This window comes from Ochotona curzoniae, unplaced genomic scaffold (genome assembly GCF_017591425.1).
Source record: "Ochotona curzoniae isolate NIBS_2020 unplaced genomic scaffold, NIBS_Ocur_1.0 contig_4754, whole genome shotgun sequence".
NCBI lineage: Eukaryota > Metazoa > Chordata > Mammalia > Lagomorpha > Ochotonidae > Ochotona > Ochotona curzoniae.
In genome coordinates this window covers 1,467,567-1,479,843 of record NW_024466378.1, presented here as the reverse complement: position 1 = coordinate 1,479,843, position 12,277 = coordinate 1,467,567, and the positions used below count along the sequence as shown (strand labels likewise).

Genomic DNA, 12,277 nt, shown 5'->3' with positions numbered 1-12,277 from the left:
ACACCAACTATTTAGAAGTTTCAGTGAGGCGATTCTGGTCCCGTGACCCGAAACGTTGCTCACTTTCATTTTCCAAGCACGGAGCCTGAATCACTCGCAACAGACGTTTACAGTCTGTACAAAAGCAAGGCGTTAAAATTGGTTTGTACTTTGGAAAACACACAAGCTTGAAAAACTAGAAACCTGGAAGCCCTGATGCAGAATGCGGTTCACGCCTGAGACGCCTCCAAACCTAACCAGGGCGTCCTGCTGGAACAGCGGGTTCTCGGGGTCGGGGTGCACGGGGGATGAGCGATTCCGAGGGCAGGCGGGTCCTCGTCCTGCAGAGGACGCCCCCGACTCCGCTCGGCTTGCGACGCAGTGTGCTCCCAAAGCCGCGGGAAGCCGAGCCCCACAAGGGGAGCCGGCTGGGGTGAGGACCGCCTTTGCCCGTAGTCACCTGGCCAGCGGGACTCCACATTTTCACATCACTCGCCTCTCACGGCTTTCCGGTGTGGGTTGTTTCCTGCATTCACAGCGGATAGACCTTGCGTCCGACCTGTACTTAATACATGTAATCAACTATCCTAAAAATTATTTTCTTCCAAATGCTGCTTAACGCATAAAAAGGTAGGGCTCGTCCGGGATTTGAACCCGGGACCTCTCGCACCCTAAGCGAGAATCATACCCCTAGACCAACGAGCCAGCACGTCCTCATTCTTCCCACTACTGTAAAGGAAACTAGAAGTGCTTAGTCCGGCGCCCCCAAGTGGCTATTTCCATGTTGTATTTCTATCCTTCGGGTGCTTAAAGGATGTTTGCTCCGGCAAGGTTTTCTTTCCCGTTTCTTTATGCAAACCAGTGATAGAAACCAGCGGTGTCGTACCGGTGTGATACGAACCACCTGGTTTGCAGGCCGTGCGTCCGTTCCTGTTTGCGGCTGCAAAGCTGCAGGGGTATGCGGTTTCAGATCCTGCCCCTGGAGTTTCAATCCTTCCTAGTTTAGCTCTAAAGAGACTGAACAGCTCCTTTAACATTCCAAAACCGGTGTATAACTGGATTACGGTTGTCTCCACTCAGCTTCTGCTTGCGTCCAGTGGAACACAGTTTTCCCGCACAGCTAACAACCAGTGGCAGTTATCCCGATATCTTTAATTAACTATGCTTTAAATCTTCAAATCCTCACCATTGATATTCACAAAGAACCAGGCTGTGATAAATGGACAATTCTGACTATTTATTCCAAATTCTTTAATTTTGGTACTTCAACAATGAATCAGGAGTTGTCACGCTAGCCAATAACTGACCAGATGGGACACAAGCAGAGTGACTACCCTAAAGAGAGACATTCATTTATTTTAATTTCCTTTGCCACTCATTCATTCATCCATCAGTTTCGACCGTACTATCAGCCAGAGGGTGTTTTGTTAACTTCCTTGCTAGGATCTGACACCAGTGAACTACAGTTTTGGAACTGTACCATGTCTCCACTCTTTTATGTTTTGTTTGAAACTGCCCTAACTGAAGTCTTCAGTTCTTACTGCTCAAGGCAAGGAGAAGAATATCCTTTAAAATGTTAATGAGTTCTACAAGCCAAGAGGGTTTGTTCATCAAAATCTAACTACAAAAAAAAAAAAAAAAAAAAAAGTGTCCCAGACACCTAAAAAGTTTGTTATGTCTAAGATGAGGGTTCTACCTACTGAATATAACCTGTTGGTTAAAATATTGTGACCACTTTGAGCATCACACTGGAGCATCTCGCTTGCTCCACAGGAGGACGGTAGGAAACTGACAGAAACAGAACCCAGGCTGAAACTCGCCAGGCGCGGCAGGAGAACAGGTCTGTGAGCCCCGCCCAGGAGAAAGTGCGCCCTGGGAGTCTGCCCCCGTGAAGCACATGTAGTTTCCACAGGGGCCTTTCCAAAAGGTCACGGAAAAGTCCACGTTTGTTTTGATGCAAAAACTTAAAAAAAAAAATTCTTGCATATCAGGGGAAATGGATCTGACTTTTGGCCAATGCTCAGCTGTGGCCTGGGACACATCCTGGGTTCTGTTGGATGGCTATCTAAAAAGGGTTCGTTTCTGAGTGCTTCTGGAACACTCACCACGCAGTCTGCAACATGCCTATTTTCCTCTGGAAGACAAGGACATACCCAGCTTGTCCCGATGCCATCTGTCTTTTTTTTTGAAATGTCTCCATGCACCTTCCCTGCCCAAGGTCCTCTGCAACACAGAATTTGCCTTTTCCTAAATAGACATCAATCTTGGGCCCGGCGGCATGGCCTCGTGTCTAAATACCTCGCCTTGAACGCACTGGGATCCCCCATATGGGTGCTGCTTCTAATCCCGGCAGCTGCACTTCCCACCCAGCTCCCTGCTTGTGTCCTGGGAAAGCAGCTGAGGATGACCCAAAGCCTTGGGACCCTGCACCCGTGTGGGATACCCGGAAGAAGTTCTGGATCCTGGCTTTGGATCAGAGCAGCACTGGCTGTTGCGGTCACTTGGGGAGAGAATCATCAGATGGAAGATCTTCCTCTCTGTCTCTCCTCCTCTCTGTACATCTGACTTTGCAATAAAAATAAATATTTCTTTAAAAATAAATAAATAAATAAATCGGGCCCAGCGCAGTGTCGCAGTGGTTAAGGTCCTCGCCTTGCACGCCCAGGATCCCATATGGGCGCCAGTTCTAATCCCGGCAGCCCCGCTTCCCATCCAGCTCCCTGCTTGTGGCCTGGGAAAGCAGTTGAGGACAGCCCAAATCAGTATAGCATGCCCGCCATTGCGCTCACTTGGGGAGTGAATCATCAGATGGAAGATCTTCCTCTCTGTATATCTGCCTTTCCAATAAAAATAAATCTTTAAAAAACAAAAATAGACATCGATCTTGTCTGCATGACCCCTCTCTCTAACTCAGCCCTTTGAGGTTCCACACTGCACAGTGGGTAGATCTTCCTTCCTTCCTTTCTTAAAGATCTATTTATTTATCTTATCAGAAAGGCAGATTACAGAGAGAGGAGAGACAGAAAGATCTTTTACCTGCTGGTTCACTCCCCAAGCGGCCTCAGCAGCTGGAGCTGAGTCTTTCTGAAGCCAGGATCCAGGAGCTTCTTTCAGGAAGCCAGGTGCTTCCCACACAGGTGCAGAGTCCCAAGGCCTTGGGCCATCCTCGACGGCTTTCCCAGGCCACAAGCAGGTGGCTGGATGGGAAGGGGAGGTGCCAGGACATAAACTGGTGCCCATAAGGGGTCCTGGAGCTTGGAAGTGAAGGATTAGTCAATTGAATCATCATGCTGGTTGTGGGTTTCTCTCACCTGGCTCTTGTGTGTTTGAGTCTCAGAGTTTCCTTTTTCAGCTTATCTCTGTCTAGATTTTATTGAGTCTTTTACCCCATCCTTTGGGGGTAGAGTCTGTTGCATCCTCTGGGGAGATCTTTCCCAGACTCCTCTTGCGCCTTTGGGTCTGGGCAGGAGGAAGCCTGTGCGGGTAGAGGTAGAGCTGAGGGGCTCTAACACTGCAAATGGCTTTGAGAACCACCATCTCTGGGGGTGTGCGTTTCTATTCCCCGTCCTTCTTTCCCTTCAAGCCTGTTGAAAGATGTATCCATCCACATACAAAGATGTATCTGTGCCATCCAGACATGGATGGGACACCGAGAAACGGGCCCAAATGGTGTGTTGCGCTGTGTCGTTTTTAGTATGCTCTTTTGAATGTTCTCACTCTGTAGTCAAAGTGCTTATTACAAAATTGCTGTACTACCAGGCTCAAACAGCAGGCATCAGCAAGGGTGTTGCAAGACCGGCTTCAGGCAAACTCAAATCAGAGCTTCGTGGGTTCTCCCACCACACACCTCCCCGGCTCTGAAACGTCTTCTCTCCCTCCATCTCTTCTCGCTTGCAGCCTTCCTTTTCCTCCATCCCCCGGTTTCTCCTGTACCCCAGTACCCACGTTTGCAGGCTGATCTGCCAGGCACTCACTGGATGGCCAGTGTGTGTGTGGGCCCGTTGGCCCCCGGTTGAGCGGGGGTCCACACCACCACATCACACGATCAGCCTGAGGCACAGTCCCTCACTTTTCCTGGCTCACAAAGAGGGCCCAGGACATGAGAAGGCCAAACACTCCTGTACTCCAGGTAACAGGGCAGAGGTCCAGGTTCCCAAAGCCGGGCTGCTCCTGGGGCAGCTTAAGGCAACATGGAGACTCCTGGTAACCTAGCCGATTCCTCAAGCTGCAACACGTACTATCTACCTCAGGCAAAAGACCGGGCCACGGGGACTGGGCCAGGGGGAGAGACATCCTTCCTGGACTACTGAGGCAGAGTCCTCCCTCATCGCGCTCTTCATCTTTATTATTCTTATTTTTAAATATTTTAGATCAATGGATTGCTTGCTTTTCTTTAGGAGAGGCAGGGAGACACCAAGAAGAGCTGAAGCGGAGGCGAGGAGCCGCGGCTGACGGGGAGGATGAAGGGAACCCAGGGGATCGGCCCTCGGAGCGGCCGCGACCGCCGTGCGGACAGCCACGCAGGCAGACGGCCGCCTTGGCCCGCAGCCTCCGGGCAGGGCTGAGGCGTTGGGTGCGACCCGGAGTGCGGGGCCCGCTCGAGGGAGGGGGGTGACGGACGGGCAAGCTGTCCAATCGCATCCTGCAGAGGGCGCCCGCACGGCCAATGGCCGCGCACCTGGGGCCGGCGTGGGCGGGGCTGCGGCGGAGGCTGAGGGCTGGCGGGCGGCCGCGGGGGCCGCGAGCGGGGAGCGCCGCGTGGAGGTGCCTCAGCGCGCGGGCGGCGGCGGCGGGGCGGACCGGAGCCCTGTGCGCTGAGGGAGCCAGCGTCCCTGGGACCGAGGCCCAAGGGCGCAGCGGCGGCGGCGACGGCGGCTGCAGCGCCAGGACGACGGCAGCGCCCGCGGGAGCCACGGCGGCGATGGCAGCCTCTGACCGCAGGCGCGGGTGGTGGTCGGTGCTGGCGGCGGCGCTCGGGCTGTGTGAGTGATGTCGGGGCCGGGGTGAGGGACTCCCGGGGCCCGGTGCACGCCCGTCCCGGCAATCCCAGGCCCTGCGCCCGCGCGGGGCGCCGCGCTGGGGAGGGGGCGCGGCCTGCGCGCTCCGGGGCCGGGAAGGCGCACTCAGCCTCTTTCTTTTGCTTCCTGGATCCCGACGGTGGAGGAGGAGGAGGAGGGGGAGAGCGCCCACCTTGCGTCTTCCCGGGGGTCTTCCCGGGGACAACGGGCGGCCGCACAGGGCCCCGCAGCGTCCCCCGCTGTTCCCCTGTCGGTGGCTGCGGGTCTCCCCGAACCTCAGGGAATCGCACTCGGGAACCAGGGATCCGGCCAACTTCCACCTTCGGGAGGTGGCGGAAGGTGGCCGGTTTTTTCACTTTGTTGGTTGCGCCCTTTGTTGGTTGGTTTCCGCCTGAAGCCCCGTGTTTCCCTTTTACCTTGGTAAGTTCAGCCTCGCATGCTTCCCAAACCAGTTTTAAGCCTCCGTGATGAAAGAGCCCCCCTGGAATCTCATTTTTGTCTACTCTGATCTGCAAAGCACCAAGAAGAAATTTACATTATTTCTGGCTTCGAGTGCAGGGAGCGAGGACTGTGAGTGTAATGGCCCGATTGAAAAGCATTCGGTTAAATCCGTAATATTTTCAGGCATAGTCACCACAATTTGGCAAAACATAGAAGACTGAAAACCACACTCTTCCTTTAAACAGAATTTTTTTTTTCCCCCTTAGAAAATTTCATGGAGCAGACTTGGGTGAGTTGTTTATGCCCAGGACTTGTTTATGCGTGCTTGCCGTTTAAAGCCAAGTACTTGCTGTTGCCTCCGAATTTAGTTAAGTAATGGTTATAACGACTGCCAAGGGCTCAGAAATCGCGGGGAAGTTTTTTTTCATTCCTTTTGTGAAATGTCAGTTGCATCACAGCATTTAGATACCAGAGTTTCCAGCCCGGTCTTTTACAGAAAGGTCGGTGGTGTGTGACCTGTGGAGCCAGGGAACACGGGTGAGGCTCTGTGACTCTCTGGCTGTTCTCTTCACCCAGTGTTTCCAGGCGCTGTAACATGTAAACCCTGCAGTGGTTCAGACTTGAAGATACACTGCATGTGTGTATGGCACAGTCCGTCCTGCCTCCCTGCCTGGGAGGGAAAAGAAAGGTTAAACGTGTGTCATTTTTGTTGTCGTTGGTAGTATTGATGGTGTTTAAGGAAACAAAGTTGCGTGAAACGAGGGTTTATCCTAAGTCTCGCATGGGAGGTCAGGCATGGCTGTGGCAGCACGGCATTCCCAGATTTCTTAAAGTCAGGGTACTGAGAATATTAGAGCTGAAAAACGATTAATGCAAAGACCACAGAGTAGGAGCCACATGCACCCCAGAACCCCTCTTCAGTCATGCACGGTGAATGCTGACGTGTGAAATTTCGCAGTTTAGATTCTTGGTTAAGTTCGGAAGAATGTTAAATGTTTTCTTCTTGCCTTTTCCTGGTTGGGAATACTGGGCGTACCGTGCAAGAGTTCATCTTTTACAGAATAAACTCCTTAAGTTCTTCAACAACCATTGATTAAGCGCTTTTGTGTTTCAAGCACCAAACTATTTCCGTCCTCAAGTTAAGTTCAAGTTGTGGGAGAAACTGTGTGTGCTAAGGACCGTAGAAATGCTGAATGAAGAAAGTGTACTGTGACAGCTCGGAGGAGGGCAATCCTCTTGCACCCAGGAGCAGCTGCTGTGGCATTGGGGGAGGAACCTGCTGTTTGTGCCTGCTTGCACGATCCTGGGTGCAGGCGACGGTGCCAGTTGAGACTGAGGAGCCATCACCCAGGGGCACCGAGTCACACAAGGCCTTGTCTGCCTCTTGTAAATGCAATGAAGGGATGCTCTGTCTATTGTCATGTCAGAGATGGGTTAGTGTGTTGGGAGGTTGAAGCCAGACAATCCAGAGTGCTAATGGAGTCGTGTGTGGGGGGATAATGAAGCGCTCAGTGAAAGCATTGAGTTAGTAGGCAGGCTCTACTTATGAGCTAGTGAGAAAGTGAGGTATTTTTTTTTTCCTGTTTAAAGAATTATTTAATTTTACTAGAAATGCAGATTTTACAGAGGAGAGACAGAAAGATCTTCCATCTGCTGGTTTACTTCCCAGGTAGCTACAACAGCTGAAACTGAGCTAGGAGCCAGGAGCTTCTTCTTGGTCTCCCATGTGGGTACAGAGTCTCAAGGCTTTGGGCCATCCTCTACTGCTTTCCTAGGCCAAAAACAGGGAGCTGAATCAGAAGTGGAGCAGCTGGGACACATATTGGTGCCAATATGGGATGCTGGTGCTTTAAGGTGGAGGATTAGCCTGTTGAGCCACAGTCCCAGCCATGACAAAGTAAGTTTGATCGAGTTTGGAAGCTGACCTCATCTATGCTTGAAAGAAGAGGTAGGTGAGGTAGGTAAGGTAGAAGGCTTTAGGCTTGTGAAGCTTGGCGTGTGTTGGGAAGCTGTTACTCTTCACAGTTGGAGAATATAGGAGAAAGGACTAGGATATCTTCCATACAGAAAGAATTTCTTTCAAATTAGGAGGGAGTACAAACCAAAGAAACAAAGTAAAGTTGATCTACTAAGTCAGAAGTGCCTTCTCAGACCTGCTCTGCCAATGAGGCCAGGCTCGGGGAGTGGAGGGCACTCAATCTTAACTGTTTTTTTTTTTTTTTTTTTTTCTTGGCTGTTTTTTCCTTAGTTGATTTCAGGTCATGTTTCATTGGCCACGTTCTGGTGCTGAAATTGGACAATTTGGAGATTTTTTTTTTTCCTTTCGAAGGGGCTGTGCTTCGTTGAGTAATTGCTGGTCGGTAAATGGCTCCTCAGCCTCATTTTGAACTACATGCCTCTTTAAGTTCAGCTTTTCCCGAGCTGATAGGCGCTGAGGAGAGATAATGGAAGTGCATTTGCTTGTGTCAGGTTTGAGATGCTGATGAGACATCAGCAGTCAGCAACAGGCAGAAGACAGGTGTATGCCCATTCTGGAGCTGAGGAGGAAGTTGTGGTTCACAGTGCAGATTTGGGAGAATTTATGTGGCCAGAAGTGAAGCTTGGCTTGTGTGGGTAAGATCATCAAGGGAGATTGTATGGAAGGCAGCAGAGGGTTCAAACCCAGGGTTAAATGAAACCTGAGAAACACATGTTCAAGGAGAAAAACCAGAAGTTTACTATTTTAGAAACAAGAAAGAATGAAGTTTAAAAGGAAGTGGGGGGCCGGGCATGATAGTGTAGTAGTTAAAGTCCTTGCCTTACATGATCCGGAATCTCATATGGGCACCGATTCAAATCCTGGCAGCCCTGCCTCCCATCCAGCTCCCTGCCTGTGGCCTGGGAAAGCCGTTGAGGATGGCCCAAAAATTTGGGACCCTGCACCTGCATGGGAGACCCAGAAGAAGCTCCTGGCTTCGGATTGGCTCAGCTCCAGCCGTTGCAGCCGCTTGGGGAGTGAATCATTGGGCGGAATATCTTCCTCTGTTTCTCTCCTCCTCTCTGTATATCCGCCTTTCCAATAAAAACAAATGAAAAGGAAGTGGGACCAGCTGGTTGGAGTCCCTGCTGTTCCTCTTCCTATGCAGCTTCCTGCTAATACCTTGACAAAAGCACTGTGAGATGACCCAAATGGTTGTGCTCATGCACCCCAAGTGGAGGCTCCTGGCTCCTGGCTTCCACCTGGCCCAGTCCTGGCTACTGTGGCCACCTGGGAAGTGAATGAGCAGATGAGAGAGCTCTGTCTCTTTCTCTGCCTTTCAAATAAATAAATAAATCCTTTATTTAAGGTGCTGATTCATGTCTTTACTGCTGCTCTACTTCCCATCCACCTTCCTGCTTATGACCTAGAAAAGCAGTGGAGGATGGGCCAAAGGCTTGAGATTTGGCACTCACATGGGAGATCCTGAAAAAGCTCCTGGCTCATGGTTTTGGTTCAGCTTAACTCTGGTCATTGCCATTTGGGGAGTGAATTAAAAAAATGGAAGACATCTCTGTCTGTTCTCTCTGTAAAACTGATCTGTATTTCCAAAAAAAATATTATAATTACTATGGTTTGTTCAAGGACTATCAAATTTATCAACAATAAAATAGATGAATTCAGTAACTAGCATCAAAAAGTTTTTTTTTTTAAGATTTATTTTTTTTATTGCCAAGTCAGATATACAGAGAGGAGGAGAAACAGTGGAAGATCTTCTGTCCAATGATTCACTCCCCAAGTGGCCGCAACAGCTGGAGCTGAGCCAATTCAATGCCAGGAGCCAGGAACTTTTTCAGGATTTCCCATGTAAGTGCAGGGCCCCAAGGTTTTGGGCCGTCCTCGACTGCATTCCCAGGCCACAAACCCGCTACACTATCACTCCGGGCCCTAAATATTTCTTTATTTTCATGGCCTGGCGTGATGACTCAATATATAAATCTTTACTTTGCAAGTACTGGGATCCTGTATGGATTCCAGTTCATGTCCTAGCTACTCTACTTCCTGTCCAGCTCATTGCTTATGGTCTGGGAAAGCTGTAGAGGGTGGTCCAAAGGCTTGGGACCCTGTACCCAGAAGAAGCTCCTGGCTTTCTAACAGCTTCGCCTCAGCTCTGGCTGTTGGGACCACATAGGGAGTGAACCAGCAGATATAAGATTTCTCTGTCTCTCCTCTTTGTAAAATCTGATCTGCCTTTACAATAAAAATAAATAAGTCTTAAAGAAGGAATATTCCTGGCTTCTGCCTGGACCTGCGTGGACCACCTCAACCTTAGCAGATATTAAGGAAGTGAACTAGCCGATTGCAGATCGTTCTGTCTTGCCTTCTATCTGTAATTCTGCCTTTCACATATATAAATAAACCTTATAAATAAATATATCTTAAAAATTTAAAAAACATTTAGTTTATTATTTTTAGTGGAAAGTCGGATTTATATAGAGAAAGGGAGGAAGATCTTCCATCCACTGATTCACTCCCCAAGTGGCCCCAATGGCCAGAGCTGAGCTGAGCTGATCCGAAGCCAGGAGCTAGGAGCCTGCTCCAGGCCTCCCACACGGGTGCAGGGCCCCAAAGTTTTGGGCTGTTGTTTACTGCTTTCCCAGGCCACAAGCAGGGAGCTGGATGGGAAGTGGAGCAGCTGGGACATGAGCTGGTATCCATATGGGACCCCTGGGTATGGAAGGTGAGGATTTAGCCATTGAGCTATCATACCATGCCTCATATATTGAAAAAAAAAATGTTTTAAAAACCTTTATGGTTACATATCATACTTAGAATGAAATATAACCTTCTGCTAATGGTCTTCTAAACTATGTGGTCTAGTTCTTGTCCCTCTGTGTGACTTGAGCTGGTGCCATTCACCCCCTCTTGGTTATGATCAAGCCCTCTGTTATCTCTGTGCTCTTGGACACTCATTCCTGTTGCTCTTGCTTCTCTCCCCTGGCTGCCCCAGGCTTGGCTCCTGTCACCACTGGCTTTAGCATAGTTGTCACCTCTTCAGGGAAGCCTTCCTCATCCACCTTATCCTAGGGTGACTTCCTCTTACTATTTGCTGCTCTTTTCTTTACATATTTATTGCATTGTCTTATTGATTTGCGTTTCTTCTGTATCATAACCCAGAGTAGAGATAACGTTTGTCATATTTACACATGAGTATCTCACGCTTAGCACAACATACATGATACATGCAAATACATTTTTATCCAATGACAATAAGGCATAGGCATGTCTTTACAATTTTGTTTATTTGAGAGGCAGTTGCAGAGTTAACTATGGGATGATGCTCTCTGATTGCCCACGGTAGCTAGGGCTGGGCCATGCCAAAGCCAGGATCTGGGGACTCAAGCGAGGTCTCCCACTATGGAGACTTGCGCTGTCCTTGAAGAAGTGCTTAAACAGAGAGCTAGATCAAGGTGGACTCCACACTACGACAGTCAGTAGGGATTTGGGCATCTTCGCTGGCCAGCGAATGCCCACCATCATAGGTTGTCTTGACCACAGTTTGTTCGTAGTTTGCAACATGTGCTTAGAATTTAACATGGCACAGAGCAAGTACTTCGTAAATGTTTGTTGAACTGTTTGCAAGTACAAGTTCTTGTATTATTTGATTCTTTTCACTGTTTAATTATGATTTCACACTTTTTTCCCGAGATGGAAGTATGGATTCGCATTCAAATACTACTTTAATGCCATAATTTCAGAATTGGGAGCACTTGCTATTATATTTCAGTTATTTTATCATGTTGTAGCAACTGAATATTTTTTATTTTGATTTTTCAGGATTTTATTGAGAACTATTACATTAATGTTAGCCCGGGGGCAGGTGAAAAGTCCTTGGTGGGGACGCATTCAAATGGAGCCGGCCAATCAAAAGACAGCACATACCCCTTCCGTCAGCACCACTACCTTGCCTGATAAGGCCTGGTTTTATCTTCCTTTTGGTCTTGCTAGTCCTGCTGTTTTGGTGTGGTTTTATTCTTATATTTGGTGCCCAAAACCTGGGAGGAGCTGTAAGCCTCTCCCAACAGTGGGGTAGAGGCCCCCCCTCCACTTTCTGCTCTCCAGCTACTGTCGAATAGCCGATTCCCTTTGTCTCTCGAGTGTGCCTCACACGAGTGAGTTGTGCACACACCGACCCCTGTTCTCCCAGGCTCTCAGTGACAGTGGAGATGTCCCTTTAATGGCCCACCCTCTCTAGTTCAAGACCAGGTTTTGTCAATTGATCCAAGCTGGGCTCGGGGGTACCTCTCCCTGACTCTGATCTATGTCCGGTATGCTCGCGAGATGATGGGCAACAACCAGTCCCGTTCCCTGGACTTCTCGAGTCCCTTCAATTGCCTCCTTACTAATCTGTCCAAATTAGGATCTGTGCTGCAAGTGATTAATTCTCCACTGTGCTGAGCGAACTTGGCTTCAGCATCCGCTTGACAATAGCTCCAAGTGGCCCCTGGGGGAACATTTGCTTTCCAAATACACATGGATTTGGATAAGTTCTGTCACCGAGAAAAGAAGTGGTCCGAAGTCCCGTATGTCCAGGCCTTTTGAGATCTGCTCCACTGCCCAAGTCCTCTTGGCCAAGGACACCCCATCACGTGCCACACAGAGGGTCCTTGTCCTCACCCAAGGACTTCTCTGAGCCCCCTTCCTCCATGTTTTCCAAGCCCCCTGAGCTGCTTGGGGTCCCTCTGGCTTGGACCCTCCCCCTCCCTCATCCCCTCCTAAGCTGACGCCTTCTTCCCAGGTTCCGCCCCACTTCCTACTCTGACCAATTTTCTCACACTCCTCCTTCTCTCCCCTCCCCTCCTACGTCCCTCCCCCGTAAGCT

At 49.6% G+C, this 12,277-nt stretch overlaps 1 protein-coding gene and 1 non-coding gene across 2 annotated transcripts in view; one reads left to right on the top strand and one right to left on the bottom strand.

The window, feature by feature from the left end:
• Positions 1–612: 612 nt before the first annotated feature.
• On the bottom strand, positions 613–684 carry TRNAP-AGG. The gene has a single exon. It is a non-coding gene; the product is annotated as a tRNA-Pro (tRNA).
• A 4,116-nt stretch (positions 685–4,800) lies between these two features.
• Positions 4,801–12,277, top strand: part of MPZL1 (myelin protein zero like 1) — a 69,270-nt gene continuing 61,793 nt past the window's right edge. Inside the window, exon 1 of the mRNA XM_040987560.1 lies at positions 4,801–4,961. Within this exon, the coding sequence (XP_040843494.1) occupies positions 4,901–4,961 (61 nt within the window). The 5' untranslated portion in view covers positions 4,801–4,900. The remainder of the gene's footprint in view (positions 4,962–12,277) is intronic.